The sequence below is a fragment of the Canis lupus genome, chromosome 36, assembly GCF_048164855.1.
Source record: "Canis lupus baileyi chromosome 36, mCanLup2.hap1, whole genome shotgun sequence".
In the NCBI taxonomy this organism is placed as follows: Eukaryota; Metazoa; Chordata; class Mammalia; order Carnivora; family Canidae; genus Canis; species Canis lupus.
Window position 1 is genome coordinate 6,242,849 of NC_132873.1, and position 12,766 is coordinate 6,255,614.

At 55.1% G+C, this 12,766-nt stretch overlaps 1 protein-coding gene across 20 annotated transcripts in view; it reads left to right on the top strand.

Moving 5' to 3' along the window:
• The window catches only part of TNS1 (tensin 1), a 197,063-nt gene that overhangs the window by 107,287 nt on the left and 77,010 nt on the right, over nucleotides 1-12,766 (top strand). For all 20 annotated transcript variants that reach the window (XM_072813586.1, XM_072813584.1, XM_072813582.1 and 17 more), the window contains 10 exons: nucleotides 1,195-1,245; nucleotides 2,326-2,448; nucleotides 2,903-2,967; nucleotides 3,966-4,049; nucleotides 7,729-7,841; nucleotides 8,183-8,243; nucleotides 8,444-8,519; nucleotides 9,089-9,218; nucleotides 10,628-10,693; nucleotides 12,048-12,164. In XM_072813586.1, coding sequence (XP_072669687.1) covers nucleotides 1,195-1,245; nucleotides 2,326-2,448; nucleotides 2,903-2,967; nucleotides 3,966-4,049; nucleotides 7,729-7,841; nucleotides 8,183-8,243; nucleotides 8,444-8,519; nucleotides 9,089-9,218; nucleotides 10,628-10,693; nucleotides 12,048-12,164 — 886 coding nt within the window. The remainder of the gene's footprint in view (nucleotides 1-1,194; nucleotides 1,246-2,325; nucleotides 2,449-2,902; nucleotides 2,968-3,965; nucleotides 4,050-7,728; nucleotides 7,842-8,182; nucleotides 8,244-8,443; nucleotides 8,520-9,088; nucleotides 9,219-10,627; nucleotides 10,694-12,047; nucleotides 12,165-12,766) is intronic.

The following is a 12,766-nucleotide window of genomic DNA, read 5'->3' on the forward strand; positions in this document are numbered from 1 at the left end:
TATAAGGACACCAGGCATGGGACCCAGGGCCCGCCCGACACCCGGGATGATCTCATCTTGAGATCCTTAACTACTTACATCAGCAGAGGCCCCGTTTCCAAATAAGGTCACATTCTGAAGTTGCAGGTGCATGTGAATTTTTGTGGGACACTCCTGAACCCACCGCAGAGGCCTGTGCGTCAGCTGTGCTGGGCTGAGTGCAGACATCAGAGAGCCCCGGGTTTGGATGCTGGCTCTGCTCTTACTGCCTGACTTTGGCCACTTCGCCTCACTAAACCTTAGGTCCTGCGTCTGTGAAATGGGTCTAATTACATCACCTCCTTGTGGTTGTTGAGAGGCTTAAGCCGGCTCCTGAGGCCTAACGTCCTCAGCATGGGCTGCCAGGTTGGGGATGCTCGACTGGTAGCTGTTGTTAATGTAGTAAAGCGTGAGCCCTTATGGGGCCGACAATGGACTGGTAGCCAAGTGAGATCGTTCCCGGTGTCAGGAATCCGGGATTCTGTGGGTCTCTGTGCTACGCTGCCCTCCCTCTGTCTTACCCATTGCAGGCTGTGGCTCCTCTTTTCTCCCCAGGAGTCAGCACAGTTTTCTTCGAGTTTCCTGGGGGGTGAGGTGGAGTGGTGCATTCTGTGCACCTCCTTTGGAGGCAGAGACTGGAATTCTAGGGCCTGGGGGACTCCCATGGGACGAGGTTAGGTGCCAGAGGGCATCTGCTGAGAGAGGGGTGGGGAGGGTCTGAGAGGGCCCCCTCAGGGCCATTTGCACCCTCAGTAGGAGCGTGGCTGCCCACAGAGCTGTTGCGTCTTCAGGGGATGAAGTTCTCAGGTTGACGTGTGAGGTGGCAAATATTTAGCACCTAACACCACCGGGTTCCCACCCAGTGCGGGAAGATGCCCACCTCGTGGGTGGCACAAGGGCCCCAAGGCAGGCTGCATCCCCTTCTCGTCTCCAGTTCTGGGTGTCTGTCCGCTCAGCGAGGGGAGTGGCGTGTCTACATACTTCTCTGTCCTCCTCTTTTCCCTGAGAACCCGCAGTTGAGCTCTTGGTGGTCAGTGTGTGTGTGTCCGATGGGATGCCATTGTAAGCCCTTGCATGGGTAGAATTTTCACTGAGGGGTTGTGCGGGGAGCGGGGGAGAGACAGACAGACAGACAGCGAACACCATCCCACGGTCTCTCCCTTTTCCTCCTTCTAGCTTTTCAACCTCTCTGAGCGGAGGCCCGACATCACGAAGCTCCACGCCAAGGTGAGCTGATGCCCATCGCGGGTGGGGGCCTCCCATCAGGCCTGGAAGAGGAGAACAGCGGGGCTCCCTCGCCCTGGGTTCCTACTTTGGAATCTGGGGGGAAGTGATGAGAAGCTTCGCAAAGTCTATTCCGTGTCTGTGCCATTTTCTATTTGGAACAAGGAAAAGACCGTATTTATGGTTTTTGCCAGACATACAGAGAGCCAAGCTCGGTACAGTGATTTCCTACCCAGGTCTGTCCCCCTGGGGTGCACTTGGTATCTCTCTGGGGTGAGGCTGGAGCTACGAGATTCCTAGCCTAATGGAAAAGCACTTTGGATATGACCTGGCTGGGAATTGCCAACGGGTGTTCACTCGCTGGCTCCGCGGGCTGAGTTGCCCGATGTATGCTCTGGTTCCTGGATTCTGGTGCCCGTGGCTTTGTGACCCTGAGCAGGTGACAGCTCTCTGGGCACCTCTGAAAGTGGACGGGCTGTATCGGATGTGCTCCCTCAGCTCTTCCAAGCATGAGTTCTCTTTCACTTTAGTGGTCTGTGAGTTAAGAAAAGTTTCAGGCTGCTCTCCAGATCTGCCCTCTGCCCCCTTCAGGCTCTCTCTCGGCCGGCCTGAAAAATCCATGGTTTGTGTGTCCAGGCCTAGAAGAGAGCTGTGACTAGCAGTGGGGGGGGAGGGGTTCACTTTTCCTCCTTGGCTCAGGGCTGGGCTTTGGGGTTATATGTGGGAGGAGAGCTTAGGGGAAATGCTGGGGGGTCCCAGCACATTTTGAAGTTAGAGTCATGTGGAAGGGACCTTGGGGTCATCAGCTTTACACACATATGAGGAAACTCTTCCATGACTTGCCAGAGGCCCCAGAGCGAGGCAGTGTCAGAGCTGAGACTCAGGCGCAGGGTCTCTGATCCTGGGGCCCACGTCCTCTCTGCCCACGCCCTTGCCTCCCCTCTGGGCTGATGGGAGGGGCAGGAAGCTAGGAGGGCAAGTGGCTGCAGCCCTGGGACCAACATGTGGGGCGTGTGTCACCCCCGCTGCCCTGGTCCACTCTCTGGGGCTTCCGCCCCTTCTCACTTGTGACTTGGGCCACAGGTACTGGAATTTGGCTGGCCTGACCTTCACACCCCAGCCCTGGAGAAGATCTGCAGTGTCTGCAAGGCCATGGACACTTGGCTCAACGCAGACCCTCACAATGTCGTTGTTCTTCACAATAAGGTCAGAGCGGGGGCCAACGGCTGTGTGTGTGTTTGTGTGTGTGTGTGTGTCTGTACGCATAGGCACATACGCTCGTGTGTGCACACATGCCTAGATGTGTCCTTGGATGATTGTGCGCGCCTACCTGTAGGCACATTGGATTGCGTGAGCATGCAAATCTGTGTGTATGCCTTTTTCTAGGGTATAGTAGATTATGTCCCAGGGGCACCCCCGGGAAATGGGGAGTTGTGAGCTTGAGGGGCCCTCAGGTGTAGTGGGTGATCGGCTGGGTTTCTTTTCCTTGAGACTCAGCCCACCTGCTTCCCTCCCTTGCATTCTCCTCCCCCGTCCTGTTCTCCCTTAGAACCTCTCCCTCTCTCTAGCCACTGCCCCCTTATCTCCGGGTGTCTGGGTGGGCTCTGGGGCAGTCGGGCTGACGTTAGAAATAAAGGCTTTGTGTTTGGGGTTCTTTTAGGGAAACCGAGGCAGGATAGGTGTTGTCATCGCAGCTTACATGCACTACAGCAACATTTCTGCCAGGTAAGAGCCTCCCGTTCTCTGAATATTGCCAGCAGGAACCCCTTCTGTCCCTACCCCCATGGCCTCGCCCTTCCTTGGGTGGGAGAATGATGATGCGGGATGAGAGGTGCTGGGGATGGGGTAGAGGAACCCACAGAAAGGAGAGGGATCTGCCTCCAGTGCTGAGGCAGGTGGCTATGCATGGCAGGGCAGGAGAACGGAGAGTCCTTCCCTCTCTACTGAGAGCACTGGTAGGAGCAGCCTTGGGAGGCAAGCCCTCCCACGGACACCCCATCCACCCACCTTTCGGGGCCACTTTTCTTTGGCAAAAGACCTGTTTTCCTGAGTGAGCTGGTGAGGGAGTCAGAAAGAAATGTTGGATCAGATCTGGCTCTGGCGGAACCATCCAGAAGTTATCTCATCCTTGTGGGCCTCGATAAAGATTTTGGGGTTTGGGATGGGATGTCATTGGAGAGTCAAGAATAGACAGGCAGCATCATTTGTCTCTTCCTTTTAAAATGATCTCTTTGTGGGTAGATAGAATGTTCTATGGAGCCTTAGTTGGTAGTTTTGTGGCTCTAAGAAACTCAACCCAGCCTAATCTTCCCTTAACAGTGAACATTTCCTGTACACCTACTGTGTGGCCACATGTGCCAAGCTCTTTACAGGTGTTATTTCACTTAATTGCCATAACAACCTTCAAGGAAGGCACTTGTCAGTCTCCTTTGACAGGGAGGGAAATCCGGTTCAGAAAGGTTAAATAACCGGATTCAAGACACCGGGCTAATAAGTAAGTGGCAGACTTGCTGTGGGAAGTCAGGCTGTCTGGCTCCAAAGCCCCTGCGCTGAGTCCTGCAGTACATACATAGAAAGCAGAGATGCTGGAACTCTCTTTTCCTGAGAGCTTCTCAGCATGGGGTGCCTGGAGGGTTCTATAGGTTTGGGGGAGCAGGGATGAGGAGATAAGGGACTCTTAGACATAAGAGTTGGCTCCTCTGACCACCCGTCTCTCCCCGCAGCGCTGATCAGGCCCTGGACCGGTTTGCCATGAAGCGGTTCTATGAGGATAAGATTGTGCCCATTGGCCAGCCATCCCAGAGAAGGTGGGTCTCCGGGCTCACAGCCAGTGCATGCACGTGTGTGTGTGTGTGTGTGTGTGTGTGCACGCGCGCACGCGCTTGCTATCTTGGGGACTAGCCTTATGCACCCACAGGGGTTGGAACAGCCATGCCTAGGTGGGGGTGTGTTTAGGTGCCAGCCTGGAGTGGAGTGAGCTCAGGAACCCGGGTGAGCCCATGGGCAGTTGTGTGTACCCACAGTTGAGCATGGCAGTTGGCTCCTGAGGCCAGTGCTGGAGAGCAATGGGGCTGCTGGTGGAGGCCGCATCGGTCTGGGTGCAAGAAGGCAGCCCGTATTAAGAAGGCAGTGCTGTTCTTGGTTCTGGCAGTAGGACTGCTTCCGCGCCTTGGTGAGCTTAGAGGAGGCTGATGTCAATGCCACCTGCCCTGAGGACGTCACAGATTCTTACCATGAGGGTCAGTCATCTTCTGCTGGAAGAGCTTCAAAAATTTTACCAAGGGCTCTCAAGCACATGGTCTCATCGGAGCCCATAGGAGCCCTAGAAGAAAGCAGGGCGGGCAGAGATCATTCATTCATTCATTGGACAAGTTTTAGGTGCTTCAGTAGGTTCTGAGTGCTGGAGATACCTAGTGGAACAGGACGAAGTGCTCTGCCCTCAGTGAGCTGATATCCCATGATGGACATTGCCCAAGTAAATAGACCAATAGGACCATTTCTATAGTGGTTAGTGCTAGGAAAGAAAGAGAGCAGGATGGGATAGATCTGATGGGGGATACTGGGGATATTTAATGAAGGGGGAGTCAGGGAACACCTGGCAGAGGTGGTGGATTTGAGTCCCAACCTGAACAACAGCTGTCCAGGGCATTCCCATTTTACAGATGAGAAGCCTGAGCCTGGGGCGGGGGGTAGGGGCTCAGCATGGCCGGGATCCACAGCAGTCAGTAGCAGAGCTAGAAGGTACTCGGGGGCCTGTAACTCAGGCCAGTTGTGCCACCGCCTGTCCCGAGGGACGCCCCTGGATTCTGCTCTGGGGATGGCGTACTGTGTAGTGATGGCTGATCCACAGAAGAGCACACGTAGAATCAGGGCTGGTGGACTGTGGGGAGGCTGCAGGTGAGTGTGAGTCAGGAGCCCAGGCCCAGAGGGGCGAGTGGAGATGGGGAGGGAACCCAGCCCCTGTGTGGCCAGAGCTGTGGCCCTGCCACGTGTCCTCGTGATGTGCCACACTGCTCCGCGCGCAGGGGCTGTGGGGCTGACTCTCTCAGCAGGTCCCGCGGAGTTTACCAAGGACACGAGCCATCAAGGTGCTTTCAGGTCATGAGAAATCCTTGGAAGGGGAAAAAACCCAAAATGGAGTGATGGGGTGGGTGTGGGGCTGAACATTCTGGGAAGGTGATGGATGGGCTGGGCTCTCAGGGGAAGACGGAGGCATCTGAGTGCAGGTTTCTGGCCCAGGGGCCAGAGCATCCCCCTGACTTTTCTAGCCCATCAGGACACTGACTGGGGGGCACCCGGGGCGCCTGGGTGGCTCAGGGGTTGAGTATCTGCCTTCGGCTCAGGTCGTGATGCCAGGGTCCTGGGATTGAGTCCCACATCGGACCTCTCGCGGAGCCTCAGGATGCATGCTGATTGGCGCCTGCTTCTCCCTCTGCCTATGTCTCTGCCTCTTTCTCTGTATCTGTAAATAAATAAAACATAATAAAAGAAAAGAACACTGACTGGGCCAGCAGGACCCCTTGCCTCCCCAGGCTGGGGTTCTCATCGTATTCCCCATCACCCCCACCTGGCTTGCCTTGCTGGAAGGGTGCTGGCTCTGCCGGTGACTGTGTCTACCATTGTAGCGGGAAGCCCAAGCACAAGTGAGTCCTCAGGCCACCCAGCGCCTTACAACGGGCACAGGACAGCCGGTAGCTGGTCTCTGGGTCAGCCATCAGAAACAGGATGTCTGTGTGCAGAAAATTCTGGTTGGGCTGCCAGACGCAGCAGCTGTGGATCAATGAGAGTCTTCCCAGGGAGGAAGGAACTGTCATTCAAGTACCCGCCAGTCAGGCCCTGGCTCGCTACGTGTGACTGGTGGCCTTGGTCATGAGTCTGACTTTGAAGGATAAGAAGTCCCGATGGAGGAGCCTGATAGTATGAGGGCACGATGTGGCTTGGAGAGAGTGGGAGAGCAGCCACATCCCTGAAGCTGGAAGCCTGGGGAATGCGACCAGGGCCACCTCTCAGTAGTAGGAGGGTTTAGGGACTCCACGGTGTGCAGCGTGCGCTTACCCAGCGCAGTCGGGTGTTCACATGATCTGTCTGCCTTGCAGCTCGTTATCTGTCACCGCATCTGCTGATGGGTGGGTAACTCGGGCCGTGCGCACCGTGGGTGAGAGGACAGCTGTTGGCTTCATTGTGTATTTGTTGCCACTCTCCCGCCTTCTGGGCAGTGTCATTTGTAGGGAGCAGAGCAGTTGGAGGAGAGGAGGGCAGAGAGGGAGGGAGGGAGGGGCTTTGCCTGCAACTGCCCCATTCATCGTCACCCCACCCCCGGACTCATTGTCCCCAGCACACAGACACATCCTGTTGGCACGATTGAGAGATCTGATAGGAACCGCCATTCCAGGTTTCCGGTTTGAGTAATGGGGCTGGGGGCTGGGCAAGGGCTGACCAGGAACCGGGGCTGCCCATCAGATTATCTTGCTTGGGTAGTGCGAGGTGGCCCCTCCCCGGGCCCGGGGACAGAGGCGCACAGGCCTGGAGGTGGGCCAGGGAGTCAAGAGACAGGAGGGGACCATTGTCATGGTCACGTGGGTTCTGGCTCCACCAGCCTCAGGGAGCTCCCTGGCCTCTCGCGGAGTCTCAGGATGCATGCGGATTGGTGTGTCGGATGCAGCGCAGCGTCCTCTGGCCATTCAGAGAGGAAGGGCGCGGCGTCCAATCCACAGCAGAGGGACTGACCTCTCTCTGCAGCAGGTGCACCGAAGTTCAGACTGCTTTCCTTCTCTCCCCACCCACGCTCAGCTTGTGTGTCCTTGCTACGTGTTAGCGACTCTTTCTGCACCCGGTTTCCCCTCTCTTCTGGAAGGAGTGGAGTTGGATTAACTCTTGGGTTCTTCCAACATGATCCAAAAAGAATTGGGGAGTACTGACCGTAGGGATGGGGGGGATACTTGATGGACTTGGTGGAAGTTAGGGGTCTTTCAGTACCATATATAGAGGGATCTCCTACACTTCAGTGTGATATAAAAAAGTAAAGGACTCTAGTTATTAAGCTCTTACTGTTTGCTAGACTGTCATGTAGCTGGTGGGTCGGTCGGGGCCCAACGGCGGCCTTGGGCACAAGCGTAAGCTTGGTTTCAGCTCCGTGTGAGGGTGTTGGAGGGGTTTGCCTTGGGCAGCGGTGAGCAGCTTATTGATACCTGTCGGGGATGCGGGGGAGGAACTTTTTGGGTGGGAGTGAGGCTGGAAAGAGATGCTCACGTTGACCACCAGGGGACGCCAGAGAACCCCCAAACAGGAGTATTGGCTCCACTCCGCTCCTGGTTGAGTGGTACCTGCTCGTCCTCCTACCTGGGGCTCCCGGCAGCAAGAAAGGACTGTGCTGGGGTGGAGACCCCCCCTTCCAGGAGGCCCGGGAGAGAGGTGGGGGTGGTGGCGGGGAGGCTCTGCTGTGGGACAGCTCTCCTGGCTGAAGCCGCCCTTCTCCCGGCCCCCCAGGTACGTGCACTACTTCAGTGGCCTGCTCTCTGGCTCCATCAAAATGAACAACAAGCCCTTATTTCTGCACCACGTGATCATGCATGGCATCCCCAACTTCGAGTCTAAAGGAGGTACCTGCCCGGGCCCTCTGGCTTCCCTCCCCTGCTGTCTCCCATCTTTTCTCAAGGGGCAGCATCGGGGGGTAAAGGTGTGGGCTTGGGTTGGAGGCCCCACCTCCTGAGCTTTCTTTAAGCCCCGGGTCCAGTCACGGGTCAGATTTTGGCAGCGCCCGCTGGCACGTGATGTTGGATGCTACAGGGGTTCTTACCCACTTAAAAGTATCTCTCAGACGAAGAGTTAGTATCCCTTCCTCCTTTCTCTGTTCGTGTCTCCTGCCTACCTCTCCTGCCCCCAGCCCTTCCTTGCTTCTCCCTCTGCCCCCCACCCCGCCTGACACCACCCTCCCTTGCAGGATGTCGGCCGTTTCTCCGGATCTACCAGGCCATGCAGCCTGTCTACACGTCTGGCATCTAGTAGGTATCCCAGGGGATGAGCAGCCAGGGCTGCGCGAGGGCGAGGATGGGGACAAGGGTGCGGGGGAAGGGCCAGGACCTCTTCCAGGAGGATCTCGGCCTGCAGAGGGCTGAGCCACAGGGAGCCCCCGGCAGGGGGCGGCAAGGAGCAAGCGTGCCCCCTCCGCAGCTCTTGCTCCCTGCTCCCCTCTCTCCTGTAGCAATGTCCAAGGAGACAGCCAGACCAGCATCTGCATCACCATCGAGCCCGGGCTGCTCCTGAAGGGAGACATCTTGGTGAGTGCCCCCTCCTCCCTGTTTATTTTTTCTCGTTTTTTCTGTCTTCCTGCTCCCCTCCTGCCTCTTCAGACAGGATTGTCACTCCTCGGTGGCCACCAGGGCTCCCGCGAGGCCCTTCCGGCCTCCGACAGTCCTTGTCCATTCCCCTGCCTCAGAGGTGGACATCTCTTCTCCTGTGCTTGTCTCTTGTTCTAGAACATCTCCAGGGAAGTATCTCTCAGTGTGAGCTGTTACCCGCCTGGCTTCCTGTGGTGACAAGGACTCCCTCAATTCTAACTTCAGTCTTTCCTCCTGCAATTTAAAGTCACTCCTCCCTTTTTCCATTCTGTGTGCAGGAACTTATTGGGAGGACAGTTTTCTCCCCACAGGGCAAGATTGGCCTCCAACATTCTGCTTTCTAGAAGTTTCCCCAGATAGCTCTGAGATCCTGTTTGGTACTGGTGACCTCTCCCTCATTAAGGCTGGGTGAGCCCTGGGGTCTCAGTCATGCTGCTAAGAAGGAGGCTCCCTGAGACCTGATTTCCCATCCTCGGGTCCCTGATGGGCTCTGCTCTCTTCCCACCCAGCTGAAGTGTTACCATAAGAAGTTCCGGAGCCCAGCCCGAGATGTCATCTTCCGTGTACAGTTCCACACCTGTGCCATCCATGACCTGGGGGTTGTCTTTGGGAAGGAAGACCTTGATGATGCCTTCAAAGGTGGGCTCACTGAGTAGAGACATAGACCTCACAAGGAATAATTATACCACAGGGTAGAAGAGCACTGATGGAGGAGCTATGGCAGCAGTGAAGGGGGGACCATTTTCTGAGGGAATAAGAGGTGTTTGGGGAGGTGTCTCCCTTTGCTTCTTTATCTATTTGAGGTTATGTCTGTATCACATTCAGGCCTGAGACATATCCATATCCGTTCAGTCATTCACTCATCCACCCATCTGCCCATGCATCTACCTACTTATCCAAATCCATCCATCCATCCATCCACCTACTCATCCAAATCTATCCATCCATCCATCTATCCAACAATCCATACCCATCCATCCATCCATCCACCCATCTATCTACTCACCCAAATCCACCCATCCATGCACTCACCCAAATCCACCCATCCATCCACCAAGAAATACTTGTGTGTCTATATGTGCCAGGCAGGTGCTAGTCTCTGGGGTTACAAAGAGACAGAAGTCTGGCCCTACCCTCAGGGAACTCACAGGTCCATGGGAGAAAAAGAGACACACAAGTGTGATACCACGAAGCAGCGCCTGCAGTGACGGAGACATTCCCACCCCAGGGAACGCCTGCCATCCCTACTGTAACATCTCTTCCCACAAGCAGTGGATGGTGATCTGTGTCCAGATTGGTCTTAGGCCAAGAGCAGAGAGTAGGGCTGGCGCTCGGGGGAGGAGGAGCCTGACCCCCCCCCTCCCCCGCAGTGCAGTCTGGCTCATGTAGTAAAAGGATGTTTCTGTGGTGAGCTTCCTCTGTACTGGAGCCAGGAGGGCAAAAGCAGAGGGGATGCCATAATCATTACGGAACAGAATGTAAATGTTATCAGTCTTAACAAGGAAAAGTAAAGGGAAAACAGACAACATAAAGATGGAGTTGGTAAAGGGAGGAGAAAGTGGGGGCACGAATTTTCTTCTCTTACATGGAGGGAGTCAGGGGACACCATTGAAAATGGACAGCTCACGAAATAGAGGCTTAGTTGTAGCATTTAAAGTCGCAAAGGAAATCAGAATAAATATTACTACTAATTGATTTAGTGAGAAGGGAGATGGGAGTGATATTAGCAGGCCAAATTAATTACCGTCATCATGGTAAATCAATGGAGATTGCTTGAAACTGGTATGTCTAGAAATAGTGGCATAAAAACAGTGGCTATTATTTAGAGTCTTAGAGGCAACTGCTAGTAGGACAAGAAATAGAAACGGTTGGGAATGGTTTCAAGCAAGTAGCACTTGGGCCAAAGGTGGGCAAGAGGCCATTTCATTATATATATGGTATGATCAGCCATATATTTGCATATTATTTTTACCTTCTCCTGAAAGATAAAGCTGAAGTCCGTTTGGGGAATTAACTGCTCATTTTTGTCTTTCCTTCTCCCTTTTCAGATGATCGATTTCCAGAGTATGGCAAAGTAGAATTTGTATTTTCTTACGGACCAGAGAAAATTCAAGGTAAAAGCTTGTTAGAGTTCATTTTTTTTCCCACCCCCTTGCCTGCATCCTCACTTGTCCTCACTCCACCCCCGTCATTCTCCCACTGACGTGCTTTACAATGAGCAAGTTCCCTGTGAATGAGAGGCAGGCCAGCAGTAGAGGATCTGGGTATCACAGTGGACCCCCAGCTAAACATGAACCAATGACTTAATCTTTGGATCATAAAAATAAAAGAGCTGACCAAGATGTGCTGGGCTGGATAAACTGTTCTGGTCCCATTAGGTCACCGTCCCGTTATATTCGGAGACTAGGGGGCTGTGGTAGATGTGGGGAGTGGCTGAAGGGACGTTCAGAGGTGCTAGATGGGCGAGAGAAGTATTTATGAGGATTGAGGTGGTTCAACCTGAAGATGAGAAGGCCGATTTAATAATAGCTGGTATGCCTTCAGACTGGTTATATGTGGAGACCAGTTGTTCTCCATCCTATTTGAGAACAGAGTGAGATGAGACGAAGTTAGGCTACCGACGGAGGGACTCTGGGAAGAGGCAAGGAGGGACTGCCAGGTCAGGAGAGGGACTTGCCCCAGGAGGCAGGACTTGCGGCCTGTGCGGCCTTCATCTTCCCGTGGATGAGTGGGAGAGACTGCTTCTCCCCTCAGAGTCCTGCCGGCAGCCGGGAGCATCTGAAGAGGAAGTCAGGGGGTTGGCTAGCATGCCCTTGTGTCCTCTCAGTGTCCTGGCTGGGATTTCCCTGCTGTCCCTACCCCATGCCACTCAGCACAAGCCTCTTCCACACTCCCCCTGACTCCAGGGGCAGACCTTCCAGTCTCCTGGCACTGCCCCGGGGGTGGGGGGCCCAGGACATGGAAAAGGAAGAAACAGATGCCTAGCCAGAGGGCCCCCCAGCTTTCTCCTGGAGGAGGAGGGGTCTTCATTCCTCAGTGTCCCATCCTGATGTCCCCCATGACCACATACGAGCCTTTTCAAGAATGCAAGGAAACAGGGGTGCCTGGGTGGCTCAGTCGGTTGAGCACCTGACTCTTGATTTGGGCTCCGGTCATGATCGGAGGTCATGATCTCCGGGTGGTGGGATCGAGCCCCTCGTTAGGCTACATGGTGGATGTGGAGCCTGCTTTGGGTTCTCTCTCTCCCTCTGCCCCCCACTATAAAATAAAACAGACAATGCAAGAAACCAGACTCCTGGGTTCTCTGTCCACTTGAAGCCGCTGGCCGCACCCCACCATGCTCAGGAGAATGAGAAGCCCCTCAGGGGGCAGCCCCGGGGGAGCCGTTGGCTTCTTCTGTTTGCCTAGCTGCTGATCGGCCTTTTCCCCCACCTTTCTCTGCACTGCCCTCCTGCCTCCTTCCGTCAGGCATGGAACACCTGGAGAACGGGCCGAGCGTGTCCGTGGACTATAACACCTCCGACCCCCTCATCCGCTGGGATTCCTATGACAACTTCGATGGGCACCGAGAGGACGGCATGGAGGGTAGGTGGCACCGGGGTTTCCAGCTCCCCTCCCCGCAGCACTGCCCTGCTCCCGTGGCCTGAGGCAGCAGACAGGGTTCGGGGGAGGCCGAGGAGAGGTCCAGGCACCTCGGAGAGCTCCCGGTTCAGTGACGGGACAGTAAGACAAAGCACGAATGTGTGGAATAACCAAGACACAGGTGACGAATGCAGCCAAACGGCCACGCAACCACGGTGTGCCTCTGCTGCTGAATGAGTCCCACGAACTGTAAACAGCCTGTGCTCTGACCCTGGCCGGGGAGGGACTCTTGAGAGCTGGAGTGGTCTGGGAGGGCTCCTTGGAGGAGGTGGCCTTGAGCGGACCTTGACATAACTCTCACGCCCCGCAAATGCGGCATTTTGTTAGATTTCTTTGAAACCCGCCGTTAGATTTCTCCAGGCTCGAGGCCTGAGTTCCCTGGGGTCAGAGCCCTAGGAATGTAGTAGACACAGCATGCGGGTCCTACACGCTTTCATCGACGGCCAACGAAAATGTTTGAGAGCTGGAGACCGATAGGCTGCAGAATTTGAAAAGTTAAACCAAGGTCGAAATTAATGCATGTTTAATTTAGCTGCACAACCTAG